We start from the raw sequence: 19,401 nt of genomic DNA, 5'->3' as shown, positions 1-19,401 counted from the left end.
TGACGGCTCCGCAGCACCTCCCACAGACGCACAGCGGCAGCGCAGCGCCTCCGCCGACCATGATATTCGAGGCACTTGCGGCTCGTCTGCAGCGATAGGAGAGAAAAAAGAGGAGAGAAAGAGAGAAACCTCACCTCCTCAAGCAGCGAGTGAGGGAGAGAGACCGGAGAGAGAGAGAGAGAGAGAGAGGACGCGGAGAAGAAGAGGCTGTGGAGTAACAGAGGAGAGACGGCAGCGGCGGCTTGGACCTCCAGCAGAGGAGGAGTGTTTAATTGTCTGCGCTTTTATTGTAAAGTGTCTTAATTTCCACACAGATTCGACATGTCATCGTCCGGTAAAGACAACAGCGGTGCCCAACATGCCAATTACGTGGGACCTTACCGCTTGGAGAAGACGCTCGGGAAAGGACAGACAGGTTAGTTGGGACAGCTGCATCCAACCTCTCTCTCTCTTTTTTTATTTTATTTTATTTTGTGTTAATTGCACTGTTTGTTGTCGGGGGAGGCGCTCCGCAGAGCGAGTTGGGGATCCGGCCGGCTCTGGCGCGTCTGCAGGTGATACATAACTCAGTTGCAAACACCTGCCAAACGCCTTGTGGGCACATTTCTGGAGGGCTTGTTATTTTCCTCTGCGCGCTGACATGATCGTTGTTCACACAGTGTGGGACGAGGAGGAGGAGGAGGAGGAGGAGGAGGAGGGGGATTTAGGTGATGATGGTGCTTTACATTGGGTTTTTGCGCTGCTTGTGCGTTGGCGTCGGACTGGGTGTGTAGAGAGCAGCAGCGTGGAGACGCGTCCAAACGCCAGAGGAATGACAGTGAAAATGAACTTTTTTTTTTTTTTTTTGGCGTCCTGGCTGCCTTGTGTGTGTGTGTGTGTGTGTGTTGCGTCCTGTGATTGGAGCACAGCGCCGTTAATCCCGATTTGCCTGATACATTGATCTATTCTTAGTCCGCAGGCAGGCACAGGCGGAGAGGGAGGCGTTCCTCCTATAGGCTCTGACTGCAATACGTGGGTTTTTTTTCCTCCGCTTGTGGAGTCGAGGGGGTCCCACCTTGACAGATCACATCCATGAGCCTCACTGTGCTGTGTTCATACACTCCCAGCAGCAGAGGTGGGGGGGGGATGAAACTGGGCTTCTTGAATAATGAGCACATGCTTCATCCTTCAGCACAGACAGCAATGACACTGCAGTTTGTTAAAGTTGCATGCACATGTACAATTAGTGGTCATCGTTCCAACTCATATGTCACGCCATGTGCAGCAGCAGCAGCAGCAGCAGGAGAAGGAGGAGGATCCTCGGCGGTGGTCAACCACATGCAAGCCGGTGGAGCTGGATGGGAAAGAGGAGGCAGGCAGGCAGGCACAGCCCCAGTGTAGGCAGCAGAGATGGCAGGAGTGATGCAGCACGCACCGGAGGCTCACCACCCTTTAAAGAGACTTTTCCCCTCCTCGCCTCTCGTCTCCGCTGAGAGATTTTCCTCCCATCTGTTGTCTAAAACGGCTACAATAGGCGTTACTTCCCCAACCCCGGTCCAGCTGGTCATGCTGAGCGGCCGCGCATGTGTATGTGTGTGTGTAAAATGTTTGTGAGTTCTCTCAGACAGTATGCTTTTTTTTTTTCTTTTCTTGAAATACTCTCCTGCCTCACTCCCCCGGTCGTTCATCGGTGTGGAGTTTGTGTGTGTTTTGCCCTCAGCGTGTTGTCAGGCGCATGTGAGCCCTCGTACGCTCTGAGCGGCCTCCTCAGATTGTAAGTCAGGATCTGCAGCGCGATGACTGTCGTTTGATCTAACAGTGGGAGTGAATGTTTCCCGGCGACGCTCCAGTTGGTACTTTTGATAGAGGATTAATAACAAACGCACCTTGGCCGGTCTCCCTTTTCCCCGGCCACTCATGTTGAGTCGTTTGTGATTACAGGAGGATCTCTCACTCGCAGCCAGGCTGAATGTTAGATGTGCTCTCAGGAGTGTCTAATGGCTGTTTACGTTGGTGTAGAGCCGGCTCTGTTGGTCTACGTTTAATCATACGGTGTCTCTGAGATCATCCAGGGCTTCGGGATGTATTTACGTGAGCGTCCATCCTGATTGGGATGCGTTTGGACGTCGGACCTCATGGAGGCGCAGTCAGCTGCAGCCCGGCGTGGATCGTGTCTTCTGTCGAGCGAGTTGCCCGCCGCATGACTTTTTTTTAATTTGGAGGAATTCAATGATTTTTTTTTTTCACTTAGGGAGGATTTTCTAATTAAATGATATGTATTCATTTTGAATGCTTTGGGCCTGGTGTTTCCAATTACATTTTCATGTTTCAGATGTGCAGCAGTAACAGGGCCCGGCATTATGTGTGTGTGTGCGCGCGTGTGTGTGTGAGTGTTCGGTGTTAGAGAAATCATTTGGTTACTGGCGTCTGTTTAGGCAGTTCATGCCAAACCTATTTTAGATTAATGACAGTGCATAATATCCCATTCGCCCATTAACCATTCGTTAATCTGTCAGATCTCTTTCCCAGGCCCCACGGAAAGGGGGTTGGCTTGGCAACCGTGAGCGCCCAATGGGCCGGGCTCGATCGTGAATGGCAGCTGGGACCGTCCAGTGGGCTAAATCCCCCGTGAGCTTTCCCAGGCCGCGGTTGGCTGGTATTATTAGAGGGGGAGAAAGCGGAAGCCCTCTGGTTGATCTGGCTGTCCTGCTCAGAGGAGTGGTGCTGCTGCTCCGTGTTCATTAAGTGATTAGGTCCTGTCCTGACAAACACACACACACACACACACACACACATGGCCACCACAGTGGTTCTGGTTTGGCTTCCTGATCTAATCCCCTTTCACAGCCAAAGTCTCCTCGGCTCTCTCGCTCACGCACTCACGTGGCTCAAAGTAGAGCTCAATATATACATAAACAAAAAAAATAAAAATCACATGAACACTATTTTAACAGATGATTATTGTGATTTGCGATACGACTCGAGATTCTTGTGTGAATGGTTCTCGTTGCGTTGCATTTTCAAGAATGATGGCCATGACGATGGGATTTTTGCTGAGGCGTTTACCAAACAAGCATCTTTCATCACATCTTGAGACTTTGATTGGAACGCCGGGACATTTAATCCCCACGTAGCTTCATTTATAACACTATGTTGTGACACATTTGAACCTTTTTATCAATAGTAATTTGATTACAGATCCAATTTGTAAGATGGGGGGGATTGCTGAGTGTCATTCGTTTGGTTTTTTCAAGAAGTAAGTGGACCAGACCTTTCATTCGGTCTATGATGCGCCCCATCTCTCCCTCTGCTCTCTCTCTGGCAGATCTCTGTATGAGTCCCTCTTTGTCAGGTGTGCATTGGGGCCTGATGGGATCTATAGATATTGAGTGTCTGCATGGCTGCCTGCTGATTGGGGCCGAAGCCACGGAAGCATGGAGGCCATTTCCAAGCCAAAGACAGAGTTATTGTGCTTGACTGGCGGAACTTGGCCAGGGGTCACCGTGCCTCCGAGATGGTTGGTAGCGGTCCTGTACTTTATAGGGGTTTCCACGTGTGACCAGCTGAGTCCGAGCAGATTCTTTGTTACCGTTGCACGGAGAAATTGCCAGTAAACTCTCTTCTTTCCTATAAAACACTGTTTCTTTAGCCCAGCGTGTCGTCTGTTAGGTTGTGTAATGCTCTGCGTTAGCCCCGCAAGCCTTTAATCGATGTCACGATGCGACGGCGTCCTGGCAACCGAGGGTAGCATTTAGTACTCCGCGCAAATGTCTCCATCACAGCAGGGTTTTCGGAGTAACAGCCTTGTTGTATTTCAGAATCTTAAAGCTTTGTTTGACAAAGCTGAAGATTTGTGTTTTTGCCACGCAGCGACTTAAGGCGGTCTGAATCGGCGCTCTGTTCCCCTAATGCATCGGAAAACACTGCCTTGCTTTGCCTTTACTTTGTTCCTGAAGGCTGTTGATTAGTGGAATAGAGGCCTATTGTGTGGAAAACACCGCCTGTTAATCCAGCGTAAGTCCCTGTTTTTTTTTGTTTTTTTTTCACTACGAGACTTGGATATTGACAGGCTAAGAGTTGGAGGTTGATGTGTTGGCTCCTTGATTCTCTGATTGACATTTAGGGAGTGAAATCATCTGTGCTTCGGGGGCTTTCGTATTGACTGTTCATCTGACAAAAAGCTGCCTGTGATGTTGTGTCTCGCTCTCTCCTTTCTCTGTTTAGCTCTCCCCGTTTCTGTCTGTTCTCGCTCTGGGTTCAGCGGGCTTGCGAGACATTTAAGCCAGCATCCAGCTGTTTTTGTTGTCTGCGTGTCAGCGGAAGGGCTGGCCGGTTCGTAACGCTCACTGTGAGTTTCGCCGCTGCAAGTGTTTGGTTGTGTCTGTTCACGGGAGAATGAAAGGGAAAAAAAAAAAGGCCGTTGTTTGTCTTTCCGTTTCATTTATTTACACGTTCGCGCACATGCACAATTTAACCGGACCGCTCTGGGAGTCTGGTGCATTGCTCGGTAACGCAAAACCGTTAATTCGACGTTGATTGATAGCTGGTGCGCTGGGGGTGGTTGACTCAGATCAATGGGCACTCCCAAAGATTTCCTGTCCTGGTGGAGGGGATCCATACTGTTTCGCAGCACATGATATTCCTGATGATGACAAGTGAGGAGGGAATGCTCAGTCGATGCTGTCGATGAAAAACCACTTGGCAAATCCACAGAAACTGAACGGATCTGTGCGCGTGCGCGCGCGTGTTGCTTTGCGAGCGATGCAGGTGCTCAAACTCTCAGTGACCTGCAGCCTCTGTGCCATTGAAATAATCTTGATACCCGTGTTGAGCTCAAACACAGGTGTCTTCCTCCCCCGTGTTCACAAGATTACCCAGAAAAAAAGCAGGCAGCCTTGACCTAAAATTGGCGAGTGAGGGAAATAAAATGAAAGGCTGTGGATGACATACCGATGTTTCAGCAGGGCCCGCTCAGAGATCCGAGTCAGAGGAGCCCACGACCCGATGGCTGAGCTGTGTTGCTCCCAGCTGGATGGCACCCTGTGTTAGCGAGCTGGATCAGAGCCGTGGAGCAGGAAGCCAAGCCTGCATGGCCTCAGCTGTTTGACTTTGTCTGGCTAAAGCCTCGGCCCCCCCCCGCTCCCTCAGCCCTGAAACGTATCCTACATGCTGGGGAATGCTCGTGCCTCAGCTGATACATATGTGGTCAATTTGTGAGGTTTGTGAACAGGGGATGGGATTAACTCAGAGATAAGATGCCATCACGAAATCACAAAACAAACTGACAGATTTAACCATGTAGAGCGATCGGGGTGATCTCGCAGAGAAGCACATCGTATCAGACAACCAAATACCGATCTGCACTCTGGATGAACAAACGTCCATGTTTCCAAGAACCAAGAACGAAGGGAAGGCGATTCTAGAGAAGGGTAATTGATTGTTGAGACTCATTCCCAGGTCGTCAGATACTGAAACCTTTAAAGAAATGGATACCAGCCGCAACAATCGGCCTCACTGGAATCCTGTCAATATGCCGTAACTTCACACCGTCTTCCATTTCCATTTTGGAACCGACATCCAATCACTTTATTTAATAAGCAGCGACGTGAGGAGTTATTTAATAGTCCGATTGGCAGGGGAATCATTTTGGAGATGCCGAACGATTTCATTAAATATTTATTTGGCGCCAATAAATCGACAAGTATAACCCTAACCCCAATTTCCACATCAAGAGGAAGCACTGTGATGTTATTGCTGCTCCTGGCGCGACAGTCCGTGACGTACACGAACAATGCCTCAAGTAAACAGAACCAGGACTCTCTGAACCGTCTGTGACTTTGACTGAGGTTACGTAATGATGATGGTCTCTGTCATTTAGTGTTCCTCTCCTCTCCTCCGCCTCCCTCCCTCCCTCCATCTCTCTCTCTCTCTCTCCCTCTGTGTCCCTCTTCCTCCCCTGGCCAGTCAAGATTCATACAGGGCTCCAGCCATGTGGTAAATCAGACAAGACCTCGGTGGAATTGCATCGATTGGGAGGAATGTATGTAGCCAACGATTTTCAGAGATTAATGATGAGGAAAGAGGTGGAGAAGTGGGGAGGGGAGAGGGAAGCATGAAGGCAAGGAGAGGAGGAGGAGGTGGAGGAGGAGATGGGGGGGGAAAAGAAAAAACCTTGAACTGAGAGAGCATGAAGCGGTCTTGAACGTTCGGACTGCAGTGGAGGTTATTAATTAAGGCGAAGTATTGATCACTCTCTTCATTACTCTCCCCTCCTCCCCGATTTTCATCTCCCTCTATCGCTGACCCCCCAGAGGAGGAAGAGGGCTCAATCTTTAGATGGGAGGTCATTGAATAAGCGAAGGACTTGCCGGAGTGCCTCTGTGGGAGCGTCGAACGACTTGTGTGTATCTGTGTGTGTATGTTTTCGGACAAGCCCCATCGCATCCTATTTGTGGTTTTCATTCTGACTGCCGCCGTCAGTGTTTCTCTGCCGTGTCACACGCGGCGTGGAGAATCAGGTTAGGGCGACATGGCTCTGGGTTCCATTTTCCCCTCACTTATACCGAGACACACATCCATGCTCATGCCAACGCAACCTTTTCCCGCGCCGCCTGTCTCTTCCTCGCTATCATCGCTAAGGTCCCCGTGTAATGTGTTATCGCCTCACGCTATTTCGAATTTCATTGAGCAGCAGAGAGAAGGCGAACAGTCAAACACACTTTTTTCCTCCGCTCTGCTCCAAGTTGTTACCTTTTTTATATATATACGACTTCACACTGTTGCTTCAATAAAATATACATGTTGTTTTGCTCCGGGGCGTCCCCCACCTCCCCCCCCGTGCCAGCACGAGTAGTTTTTTTTTCTCCGCTGCCAGTCAGCCGGTCACTCAGTCAGCAGCCGCTCCTGACGGGACATTTTAAGATGAACGGTATATTAAACGTCTGTGCACGCAGCGGTGGGCTTAATCAGCCTGTTTCTCCCTCTCTCCTCCCTCACCCAGCTCAGATTAACCCTTGCTGAGCCGCCTGTCTGGCTCTGACTGTGAGAACGCCGGGTTGGTTGCCAAGGTTGGTTGTCTGGTTGTCATGGTTTCCCTGCTTCTTGCTGGTTTCCAGTCTGCCCCCACGAAGAATGAAAGGGGAGTGCTCTCTCTCTCTCTCTCTCTGTCTCTCTTTCACACTTGACCGGCACCAGTAATACTTAAACACCTGAATGCAGGATTTCTGATTTGTAATCAAGCATTTTTACATTTCGGTATTGATGCTTTTACTTCAGTGAAGGATCTGAGTGCTTCCTCCAGCACTGCAGGTCACAGATCTCTGATTGGTCAACAAACAAGGTGCAACGACGACTTTGCCCGCTGTCGTCGTCTGTCGTCGTCACTGGTGCATTACATCCTGTAATATGTACACATAAATAGCATTCGATTTGCCTGCTATTAGTTTCATAACAAGGGTCGGTTACACTAAAATACCTCAAATACTGTAAAAAACTTGCAAGGAATTTCAGACGTGTGGCTAACAATAGTAATAATGCTAAGCTAACGTCAACCGAGGCTATGAAAAACGCTCAGCTATCTCCAACAACAACTAACCCGACGTATTAATGACTTATTATTAATTATTATGTCGATGAAGTCGTCAATGCATCACACAAAGTTTCGTTGTTCAACATTAGCTGCTGCCGCGGGTGGAATTAGCTTTCAGGCTATCATACATTGTTCACTCTTCAGCTGTAGATATAATTATGTGTTCGACAGGTGTTTTCTTAGGTGTCACTCCTTTTTCAGCTCTGTGAATGACGTCAGCATCGAGTTCAGAGAAAGTGTTATCACACCTGCGGCTCGCCGGCGCCCTGACTCACTGTAAGCACCAGTTGATCTAATGTGAAGCTGAACTCTGTCATAATTCAGCCACTACTTTTAAAAAAGTAAAGCGTTTAGTACCAGCTCGACTTAATTTTCTCCGTGTTTTGCTCTTTAAGTGGCTGCATAATGAAGTAAACATGTTTTCCAACGCCTGCAAGTGAGTCTTTATCTGCCTCGTCTCGATGTTCAACAGTGAAAATCACAATGTGAATGTATGAATGGCTGCGTGTTCACATGTGTGCTGCATGTGTGTGTGTGTGTGTGTGCGTGCGCTCAGACATACGGTCATGGATCAGACAGGCTTGCCCTGCTCTGTGCTCTGCGCTGTGTGCTGTGTTCCCATTTAAATCTGGGAGATTAGCACATGTGGGGAGCCTCGGCTTTAGTTGCCGTCAGCTCAGCTAGCCTTGGCAGGCTGTCCTCAGATCAGGGGGGAAGCTCTGTGCTCATCCCCCCGTTGCTGTCTGCCCTGCTGTACCTTATCCATTATCAAATAGATGGGTGGGCCAGTGACCTTGACTTTGGTACAGTTCTCTAAGTGCTGCAGCACACTTGTACACTTCACACGGCAGCATTTGTCATCGGCCTGCCTCACAGGACAAAACAGTAAACAGTGTATTTTACAACCTGGTGAGATTTATTTCACACTGTTTAAATCATTCTTAAGGCTCCAAAAAAGTATTAATTATTTTAGATTTTGGTGACATTGGCTGATATTTTCTGCAATATTTGTCTTTCTAAAACACTTTTTATCGGTAAAGGATTTGCATTTTTTGATGATCTGGATTCAACATATAAGTGATATTATATTATCACTGATAATATATTAATATATTAATATAATAATATATTATAATATTAATGTGTTGATTGATTATTTGTGCACTTAGCAGGATAAAAAACTGCTTTAAGAAAAGCTGTATTTTTACGGCTTTAGCACTAAATAAATGCTATGTAAATTAAGTGCACTTGATTTCACTTGGGATGTGTTGCCATTTAGAAAATATGAAGATTTACTTAACTGAAGTATTCGTGCATTTCCAGTGTGAATACAGCGAAGGGAGCGACTTAAATTACATGAAACATGAGTGTTTTTCTCTCGCGGACCCGCTGGAAACTCCCCTCTGACTGTTTTCCAAAGAAAAAATACAAGAGTGAATGAAAAATGTGTGCGACGCATCCCAGATGGCAGACGCAGGCTAATTGTGATGCATTCAGAGTTCTCCACTGCCACTCGCTCTGTTGTCAGCACTTTAGGCCATGAAGCCGATGTCGCCCATGCCTGAAACACCTGAGATGTGGCTTGGCATGTGAAGCGAAGCAGACAGCCCTCAATGAGATTAGGTTAGATGAGCATGACTGGTCACAAACCAGCAACCTGCGCTCGCTTGCTTGTCTCCGTGGCACCGGCTTCTGTCACTTGGCCGGACTAAAAGAGAATTAGCGCTACGTTTCGCCAGCTCGACTTATTTTATCTCAGCTGGGAGCATCAAGGAGTCTCTTATCCGCCGAGAGGGGAAGCGGGGCGGCTTCGGTTTTCTATTCTGATGATGCTGGTGGAGTGTTGTTGCCAGTTTTTACAGAAAAAAAAACAAAAAAAACCCCACCTGGATCACATGTGTTCCTGCATCAGTGGCCCCGCCAAGACAAACTGTTTCTTTTCTGTTCGCGTTTCCTGTCCTGCCACTTCATCAGAGAATGGGTCGGCGCGCTTTGAGCCGGCTGCCAGGTCAAATCCTCCGTCATGACTATGTATCAGGATGAAATCAGATCACAGGGAGATGTCATACTTGAAGCGGTGAGCCTAGCATGACTCTTTGTGTCCCCCCCCCCATCTGGCCTGAATTGTTGCTCGGGCTTGTGCTACTTTCCACCAAATCTCTGGCCTTGTAGTGCTGTACTGGTTTGCGAAAGTATTTCAGCATAAATCTTTTAATACTGCCAGCACGCTCTCCCGTTTGGATTTTGCCCTATATCCTTTGGCTGACGGCGCACAAACAAGCATCAGGCCCCCCTCTCCTCCGTGTTGTGGCGTCTTTTTAAAAGGGAGGCTGCAGTGAACTCGGCGCGACTCTGCAAACATCGAAAGATCCTCCGAAGTCTTATGTGCTCTAATGTGACCCGGGCAGTAATTATACATCAATCCTTCCGTCGTTACTCAGTTGATAAAACGAGCCCCACAGTCCGGAACTCACATTTATTTTGTAATGAATGATGATAATACGTTTGCCCTTCTCCCTCAATGGGCTAAAAATCCGAGTCAGTAAATCCAGTTCCATACTGCTGTGAGGTCGGACGCTGAAGCGCAGGCCTTCTGCACAGAAGGAATAATCCATCAGTCAAATGGCTTTTTGGCCTTTTGCAACCCGCTGAGTGCACTCTGCTGCTGCAAAACACATCTTTTCCCGGAGTCAGAAGCGTCATTTTTTTTATTTTACCTCTTTCTTTTTTCTGTCTTTTCTTATGTTTCGCTCCCTTTCTGCTGCACTCTCCCCTGACTAATGGAACAGTTGATGGAGTGATTAAGGGAAAGAGTGATGGAGTAGGCGAAGGTTTCATCTCTTTATCCCAGATGGTTGACTTTTTTTTTTTTTTTTTTTTTTTTGCCGTCACTAAAAGCTGCTTATTTCTGAGGTGGCTGCTGACGTTGCTGCTGTGCTTCGCGCTGCAGTGCGTGTGTGTGGTGTGTGTGTTTGTGTGTATACTTGCCTGAGTGCTAGTGTTTTAGTGTGCGCCGCGTGCCCCCTGTTTTTTTTCCCTTTTTTTTTTTACGGGCTCTCTGCCGATACATAACAGCGTCTGAGAGCCGTAACTCATGGGACACGGATGAACATGAGAGAGACGGAGAGGAAGAGGGGGAGGCCTCACAGAAGGAGACAGTTTCTGAGTGAGGAAAAGAGTCACAGCAGTAAAGCACCTCTCAGGGTCAGTGTGTCTATTATCATTCAAATGCAGGCATGCACACACACACACAGAGGAATTTTCCCTTGCAGCAGACGAGTGAGTGATTTTGAGTTTCTTCAGGAATCCCAGCTCTCCCTCCGACGGCAGCAGAGCTCTGACGTCATTAACCGGAGAGAAAAATGCAGCCACAGCGGGAAGAAGTTGCTCACAGCATGTAGCCTTAGGAAACACACACAAACACACGCACACACACACACACACATCCACATGCCTTTAGGACATTTAGGCAGCTTGTTCCTCCACTCTTCAGTCCTGTCTCACCTCACAGGCGTTTCACCTCTGAGTGCAGGCACCTGTAAAGTATTTCATACCGCCGGTCAGCGTATAGAAAACTGTGCAGACGCGGCTGATGTATTGACTTCTTCATGTGTGAGTTTTTATAGACTGGAGGCCTCGGCGTTTTGATGTGAAGAGTCGGTAGCCATAGCAACACTGAGACACATTTTCATGTGCTATTTCACATGCTGAGGGCATGAGTGTTCCTGCTCGAATAAGTTGTCGTAATGGCCGGTCAGCTGCTGTCCTCAGCGCCGCTTGGATGTTTTTAGGGTTTGTGTAATTGAGTGCGCGAATGCGAGCCGACGGTGTCCGGGTCCATTTGTCCGCGTCGGCACCGCTGCGCACACAAGCAGTTTTTTGTAGAGAAACCGACGACATATGCAGGCCTGCGTGTGGCACCGCATGACTCATGTTATGATCATTACGACGGCTATTTGTCTCTTTGTGTGATGCGCTCTCCACCTCTCTGCTTTGTCGGACGTGCGGTTCAGCAGCAGCTTCCTCTGGGTTTTATTGAAGAATAGAGCTGTAATGATAAAAGAGAAAAACAATGGCTGCTTCTGCTTTGGCCGAGAGCCTCTCTCAAGAAAAAAATATGGTCGCGGCGCCTCTGGAAAACATCACTCAACCCGATTCGAAAACCTGGGCTGCTGCGGGGAGGACACGGCAAACTCCACCAACTGAGCTACCACGGTGCCCTCTCGCTGCTTTTAAATATTTAACTTATTATGGAACTTTTCAGTCGTAAATAGTGCAAAGATTGCTCTAAAAGCACAGCAGATTGAGACGACAGTGCCATCTTGGCTCCATATGTCATGAAATAACCTGATATTCCAGCTCTTTCTATACATCTGATCTCCAAAACGCTTATTATATTAACCGCTGCTCCCTTAATAAACACACCCCAACCTTCTCCCTCTTCTCTATCTCTGTAACCATTATCCCTCCTTTCACGCTCATCTTGTCACCCCCTTCTTATTCGACCCCTCTTCCTCTCCCGCTCCCTCGTTTCCTCGCCTCGTGCCTAATGGAGGTATTCCCCCTGCAGCCTCCGGGCCTCCGCAACTGCTATTCTGCTCAGGTAGGGGCTCATTTCATGCAGGATGATTATATCTCACTGGCAGCAATTCAGGGCCGGATAAGCCTGAGAGTGTTGCGGGCCGCGGCACAGTTGCAGAAGGAATTCAATTAAATCTTTACATACACTCCCCCCTCGCAGTATATACCTGCCAGTCAGCGGACACGCAAGGGCACGGCGCGCAGCCACGCTCGTTCAGTTTCACACACACGTACACAAGCAAGCATGGATGCAAAAAAAAAAATGCAATCACATACGCTGTATTAGATGTTCATTTAATATATTAAAGTGGCCATGACTGCAGCGCTTCATGTTTTTAATATCACAGCCATGATCAGCCTTTTATAGCGCACGCATTGTTATGAGATATGTTACGATATTGCCCCCCGTTCTGTTCCTCCTGCCTCGCATCTTTCCCAGTGTTATGGACAGGAAAAAAACATTTGGAGCATTAAAAATAGCAAATCGCGCACATAACCATTTGTGAGTATGTGTGTAAATGGGCTAATTTAATGTGAACACAGCCTATCACGGTATGTCTAATGGAAGAAGCGTATCCTGTGTTGGCTTTATGGGCCAGAGCTGGTAATTGCTTGTACAGGAGCTGATTTGAGCAGACTGTCATCATCATACTTCGCCTGGCCAAACCATGATGACGGCAGTAATTGGACAGTGATGGGAGCAAAAAGTGTGTGTAATTTTTCACGTGCGTTTTTTTTTTAATCATCCGTCGTTATGTTTAAAGTCTCGTGGCATTGTGCGGCGCCAGGATTTTACCGTGCAGTCCCTTTTTCAGCGTGTTCCGCGGCGTGAAGCAGTAATGACGAAATGTCACGGTCAAGGAAGGAGATTGAAAAACAGATTGCAGATTTGACAGAATAGATTTTTCTGACTCTGGTCAGAATTGTGCATCTTGTAATTGAGCCACTATGGCTGACAGACATCAACAACTTAACCCTTCTCTATCGTAACGTTGCAATGTTAAAGGGATATTCTGGTGTGAATTTAATCCATGGTCTAACACACCGTGAAACTGTGTTAGACTCCCTCTCGAGAGATTAAGTTAGCAGACCGCTAATTTACAGAGTTTTATGAACCTCAGAAACGACCGCACGACAACAATACACTGCAGTAAATGGATCCAAATATAAACCGCCACCAAAAAGCCACAAATAATGCTCAGAACAGCACCAAACTTCAGCAACAGTACAAATAGGGTCTCAGCACATAGTCCGGGGCATCTAACCTCTGCTAGCTTAGCTGGATTTCTACTGAAAAGCTGACTAAATTTACCACTCTTCTGCAGCAGCTTCCTGTTGACGGGAAGTCCCGACGAGTCGATTACCGAGTGCAGTAGAGTTCCGCGGCTCATGGATGAAAATGTATGATTATGACTCCATGGAAAAGCAATCAAAGTTCATATGTGTCTTACCTGCCAGTTTATAACCGTTATTATCGAGAGCAGACAGAGAAAAGAACGGAATTGAGCATTTCTAACCGCACTCGGTAATCGTCGCGTCGGGACTTCCCCGACCCGGAAGCTGATGGAGGAGAGTTGAAATCTGTTTTTAGCTTCACAATAGAAATCCAGCTAAGCTAGCGGAGGTTAGATGCCCGGACTATGTGCTGAGACCCTATTTGTACTGTTGCTGAAGTTTGGTGCTTTTCTGAGCATTATTTGTGGCTTTTTGGTGGCGGTTTATATTTGGATCCATTTACTGCAGTGTATTGTTGTCGTGCGGTCGTTTCTGAGGTTGATAAAACTCTGTAAATTAGCGGTCTGCTAACTTGATCTCTCGAGAGGGAGTCTAACACAGTTTCACAGTGTGTTAGACCATGGATTAAACTTACACCGGAATACCCCTTTAAGGCCTCCACCCACCAAGCTGCAAAGAGGCAGATTTCCACATGTTGCGTATACTAAAATCGTTACTAGATGTAACTCCAGTTCTTTGAGTATGTGCATAGCTCTCTAGCGGCCTTGGTCTGCTCCACTGATGCATCGAAATTGATTGTACCATTATAACATTATAGAGTAGCCCGTTGTTGTTTTCATGTTTGCATCAATTTCTTATATATATTCGTTGGTCTGAAGGTAATTGATAAATAAATCCTTCAGATAAGTGTAGCCCGCTGCTCCGTTCACCCTAATGGGAAATTTGGAGCGCTGCTTGTTTTTTTTTTTTTTACAAGGGAAAATAAAGACCTTTATAAAAAGTGTAGACGACCGAAGAGATGCATTGTCTCTCCGAGCTGGAAATGGGGAACGTTTGGTGTTGTTACCACATGTTTCTGATGCCCTTAAGCTTGTGGATTGGGTCTGTACGACGTGGGCTGATTAGGCTTGCATGAGACCTGAATTTATTACTCCTGTCTTCGCCAGTGTCATTATACTTCAACCTCTTATATTCACTCCTTAATGAGACCCTATGAAATATTCAAACCTTTACCTGGAGGAGTTCAGTGTGTGTGTTGTGTGTGTGTCTGTGTGTGTGTGTGTGCGTCCCTCGGCTTTGTATTCTCTATCCTTGAGTGTGTATCAGCAGTTTTTGATCTCTCTCTTAGCGCTGACAAATGCGGCGAGACAGGAGACAGACAGACGCAGGAATACATCGACGCGCACCTGCAGACAGACGGGATTAGAGTCGGCGTAATGATTTGTTATTCCAGAAATTTGCCGTCCCAGCTGACGATGAGTCCGGGCTGGATCAGGCTCATTAAGCCCGGAAGGAGACGTGCTTTTTTTTTTTTTTGGGCTCTGTGTGCGTGTTAGCCTTACTCTGGGCCTCCTCTCTTTTTTATTTCACTCCAGCTCGCCCACTTTCTGTCTCTCCCTGAACGCAGCACTAAATCAGGCAGACCTTTTAATTAAAATGCACATTTTCCTCGGCTCCAAGCTCTCTATAAATAGGTCGCAAACGCAAATACCTGTTGCCTCGATGTGTTATTGACTGTACATCAAGCTAACTCAGAGAAATTCCTCATGTCTTAAAGTCTCCCACTCGTCCAGGAGAGGCTGTTAATATCCGCCCCTCGTCTTGTTTGACTTTAGGAAACAGACCCACCCTTCCTGCCCTTGTCCCCTTCGAGGGGCTCTTTAATGAAGCGCTCTTGTTCCCTGCGATTTATACCGGCGCGGCTTCCGTGTCACGTATGAGAAGTCCCGTGTTTGAGGGCATAAAGATGACAGAGAGCTCAGCGAGGCCCCTCTCCTGGGGCCCCGGGATGTGTGTCCAGACTACGGAGTGATTCATTAAGAGAGTCCCAGGACCCGCATCAGGCCTCTTCTGGTTCACACGGAGGCGCTCTGCTTGATGTGACCCCTGGCTTTACATGCGCCTGACACACATGGGCGGTCTGTGATTTCTCACGGAGAGGCTCGGAGTGGTTGGTGGAGAGCAGGAGGAGGCTCCTCCATCTATCTGGTCGTATATAAGCAGTCCGACGTGAAGTGATTACTGCTCTCCCCTTTGGGCGCTTTCACAGTTTAATGGCTACAACAAACGAATGGTAGTCATTTTAAAAAACAGCTTCTAGGCAGCTTGTTTTTTATTTTTTTATGTTGTTTGAATGTGTTTTAAATGTACTTTCAGTGACAGAGGGGTTTGTATTAGCTCAGGATATCACTGTTTTTACAGCCCGTTGAAAAGTCATACCCAGCTCGCAGCACCATGCATCTGCCATCCATGCACAGATGTGTACAGGCATGCAGATGTTTGGTTAATTAGGGCCAGATTATTCAGCGCTAAGGATCTGATCAACCGGATGAAGCTGCTTTCGCTGTCATGCCAGCCGTTTTCCTAATCTACCCTCCGACGAGCTGAACGCACATGCAGAACGCTCGCTGGTGCAGAGAGAGTTTGCCAATATGTGCGCGTATCATTCACATGTGTTAGTCCGTGTCTGCGTGGGATTAAGCTCTGAGGACCGGAGGTGTTGCGGTCAGATTAGAGGTGACGGCGGTGGTCATCCCTCATGTGAACTGGGTGCCGTAATAACCGGACCTTCAGTCGGGCCCGCCTCTCTTCTGTCCTCTTCCTCTCTCCTGGAATCTGCTCGTACGCGGGGAGAATACCGTAACGCGGCGGCTGCACGGATGACTGACTTAATTTCTTTCCCTTTTGTTGACTTTCACACAGTTTTTATTAACTTCCTCAGCTGAAAGAGGCGCTTTCTTTGCATGTGTTGGATTTTCGGAGGGATTTACCGAAGCCTGTTTGAAAGAACGTATTCTGCGGTTCGGGCGGCGCTCCAGCCCGAAGGATGATTCTTGTTCATTGGGAAACTTGCACAGCTAGTTATTTAAAAAGTCAAATATGCAGCTATTAGCAAAAGCATTAGGTGATGGATCGCCTCATTTAGCTGCGCAGCGCGTCGCAGGGCAAATTTAAATGTGCCTTAAAGCCTCCGCTGGCTATTCAGCTTTCATCATTTGACACATCCGCGTTTCCTTTTTATATATTTCTCTCATAATATACAAATTTTCTCCTATTTTTGCAGGGCTGTCATTAGATTTTCACGAAACCTCACAAATAGTCTCCAGCAGCGCGCGATGATAGCCGACTCGTCCGTGACAGCGGAGGAAAAATCTGGTGTTTGCTTTGTCTGACAAAAGCAATATTTAACTTCCAGAGTTCTTTTCAAATGTTAATCACTTGGATGAGTGATCAGTCCAATTATAATAACACAAATAATGGCCTGCGTTCATATTAGTTCAGCCAGTTAGTAAAAACAAGTTGATTAAGCCGAGCCACATTAGCCTACGAGATATTATTTTATTTGGACATGTAATAGCTTTTAAATTACCTGACTGCTCGCATATTTCCAATCAAGACTCGCAAATGATCCCCATCACATTAAAACCACTGGTCGCCTCGCTTTAATAGGGGTTCCCCAAATTCCAGCAGGGCCGTAGTGATGCACGAGTTAAATCCCCCCATCTTCACCCCGGCACATGCGACTAAGAGCCGAGGTCTTTTTAATGGCTTTCACCAACTTCATTCTTTTTCAAAGGTGCTTTTTTTTCCCCCCCCTGCTGCACTCGCTTTTTCTTTTTCCATCAGCATCTTCCTCGGCCGCCCTCTCACCCCTCCCTCATTTTCATCCTCTCTTCCTTCTTCTTCTTTTTTTTTTTTTGTCATGCCTGTCCCTTCCCCTCACCACTTTTCCCTGCGCCTTTTCAGCCCGGATATTTCCCCTCTCTTCCTCCATCTCTCTCTGTATTACCCTTTCTCAGCCTAATGGGATCACCGGCGAACACGTCCCCCTCTCCGGCTCTGCTCTCGACGATATCCTCACTTATCGCTGTGAAGTTAATGAAATGGAGTACGGGAGTGACCCCCTTTCCTCCCCTTCGCTTCCCTTACCTGCGGTATCTTCGTCTCTTCGCCCACCCCGTCCCCTTTTCTCTTTCAAAACATCTTTATTATTCCCGCGTCCTTGCTGTCCCCTCTGCCCCGACTCTGAGTCTTTATTTCTCGTGGTTTTGAGAAACGCTTGAAAGATTATTTCGCTCCCCTCTCTCCTGTCTTTGACTCTTAATCCCGCCTCTCGCGCACAATCGATAAAGCTGTAAATGCATCTCCTCCCTTTCATCCGTATTGTTATCTTCCCCGCAATCCTTTTTTAAAATTCCTGTATTGTGCAGCGTCGCCTAATATTAAAACGTAAAGGCCTGGATGCACATAATGTGTGTTCAGTAAGCAGAAACGCCACCTGCCTGCCCACTCCCCCGCTTTCTTTTCTCTCGGAGGCAATATTAGGCTTTTGTTAGTGACCCGGTGCCTTTTTATTCTATAGGTTGTAATATACAGAGTGGGAGGATGTGTGTGTGTGTTTGTGTGTGTTGTTGTTTAGTGTACGTAGCCGTGCTTATCATGTCAAACCTATCTACCAGTCAGAAATGTCACACATGGTGTCGCCCAAACAGATGTCTTCGCTGGTGGGCTGTGCATGTATATGATGCTGTCACCGTGTGTGTCTGTGTGTGTGTGTGTGTGTCTGTGTGTGTGTGTGTGTGTGTCTGACTGGTTTCTCACTATAATGCACAGAAGCTGCCTGTAGCTTGGCTCATGGGTTAATCAATAAGGGAAAATACATTTGTGCTCTGGAGAAATTATCTGTCACAAAACCCGACTTCGCTGATGCTGAAAACACACACACACTCTCTCTCTCTCACACACACACACCCACAACCACACACAGCGAGCGCACACATACAAGCGCGCCACATGTGCCGGCACACCCGGTGAGTTTAGACGGCATGTCAGCATCTCACAGCGAGCGCCTCCAATCAAGACCGTGATGCTGAAGTCGGGCCCCCCGTCTGCTTGTGTGCGGTCTCCCTCCTGCAACCACACCCACCTAGACGAACACACACACACACACACACACACACACACACACCACACATACTCAAAACACACATGCACATTAATATAGGTTCGTACTTGACTGCAGAGAAGAAGAAGACGACGCTGTTCTTGATTTGATTTTTGCAGGCGTGTGTGCTGGCAGGCAGGGAGAGTGGGAGTGCCAGTTATTTATACACCCTTTTGTGTGTATTACTGCACCTGTTTGCTTCGGTATCAAGCTGACCTCACGGGGTGGATACCAGTATACTCCTATGTGTATGGTCTCCATGGTAACTAACATACTGGATATCCATATGGGCAAGATGGCTCCACAGGTAAGAGCCTAGAAGCTTGTGTACAATCTGTCACTGTCCCTTCTTCGGTCTCCTTCGAAAATCTTTCGAAAATATTCCCATCATGCCTCTGTCATTTAATTCCAAAAATGGCAGCAGAGTTCACCATTTTTTCCCTCCTCAGCGGCCGTGATCAGAGAGACAGCGGTATAAAGATCTCTGGAGGAGAGATCGCTGGGCCTGTTGCGCCCCGGCTTTGATGCTGCTCCTCGCTCGCTCACTCATCCACTGTAAAATGTTCACCGGGCCCTTTGAAAACCCCAGGCCGCATTACACAAGGGGACTGCCTCTAATTGAAGGGAATATTATGTCATCAAAGGCCCATGAGGGAATGGTGGAGATCTCGCAGAAATGCGGATAAAAAAAATCAGCCTCTGAGGGCCAGCGACTGCCGATTACTGTCATGATCAGTTAATGAGTCGGCTATTGTTTTGATTGAGCGATAAATCGTCGGAAGAGAGCAAAAAAAAAAATGTCCATCGCTATTTCCTTGAGCCAGAGTTGGCACCTTTTTATATGAGTTGTTTG

General features: G+C 47.6%; 1 protein-coding gene across 7 annotated transcripts in view; it reads left to right on the top strand.

Annotated features, from left to right (window-relative positions):
• Nucleotides 1-19,401, top strand: part of brsk2a (BR serine/threonine kinase 2a) — a 189,800-nt gene continuing 170,399 nt past the window's right edge. For 3 of the 7 annotated variants that reach the window (XM_030425358.1, XM_030425356.1, XM_030425357.1), the window contains exon 1: nucleotides 5-415. In XM_030425358.1, the coding sequence (XP_030281218.1) occupies nucleotides 322-415 (94 nt within the window). In that variant the 5' untranslated portion in view covers nucleotides 5-321. Of the gene's footprint in view, nucleotides 416-19,401 lie in introns of all 7 variants that reach the window. The other 4 variants (XM_030425352.1, XM_030425353.1, XM_030425355.1 and 1 more) reach the window with 4 other exon arrangements.

This window comes from Sparus aurata, chromosome 8 (genome assembly GCF_900880675.1).
Source record: "Sparus aurata chromosome 8, fSpaAur1.1, whole genome shotgun sequence".
NCBI classification, from domain to species: domain Eukaryota; kingdom Metazoa; phylum Chordata; class Actinopteri; order Spariformes; family Sparidae; genus Sparus; species Sparus aurata.
The sequence above is the reverse complement of the archived record's forward strand: the minus strand, read 5'-3'. Positions and strand labels throughout refer to the sequence as shown.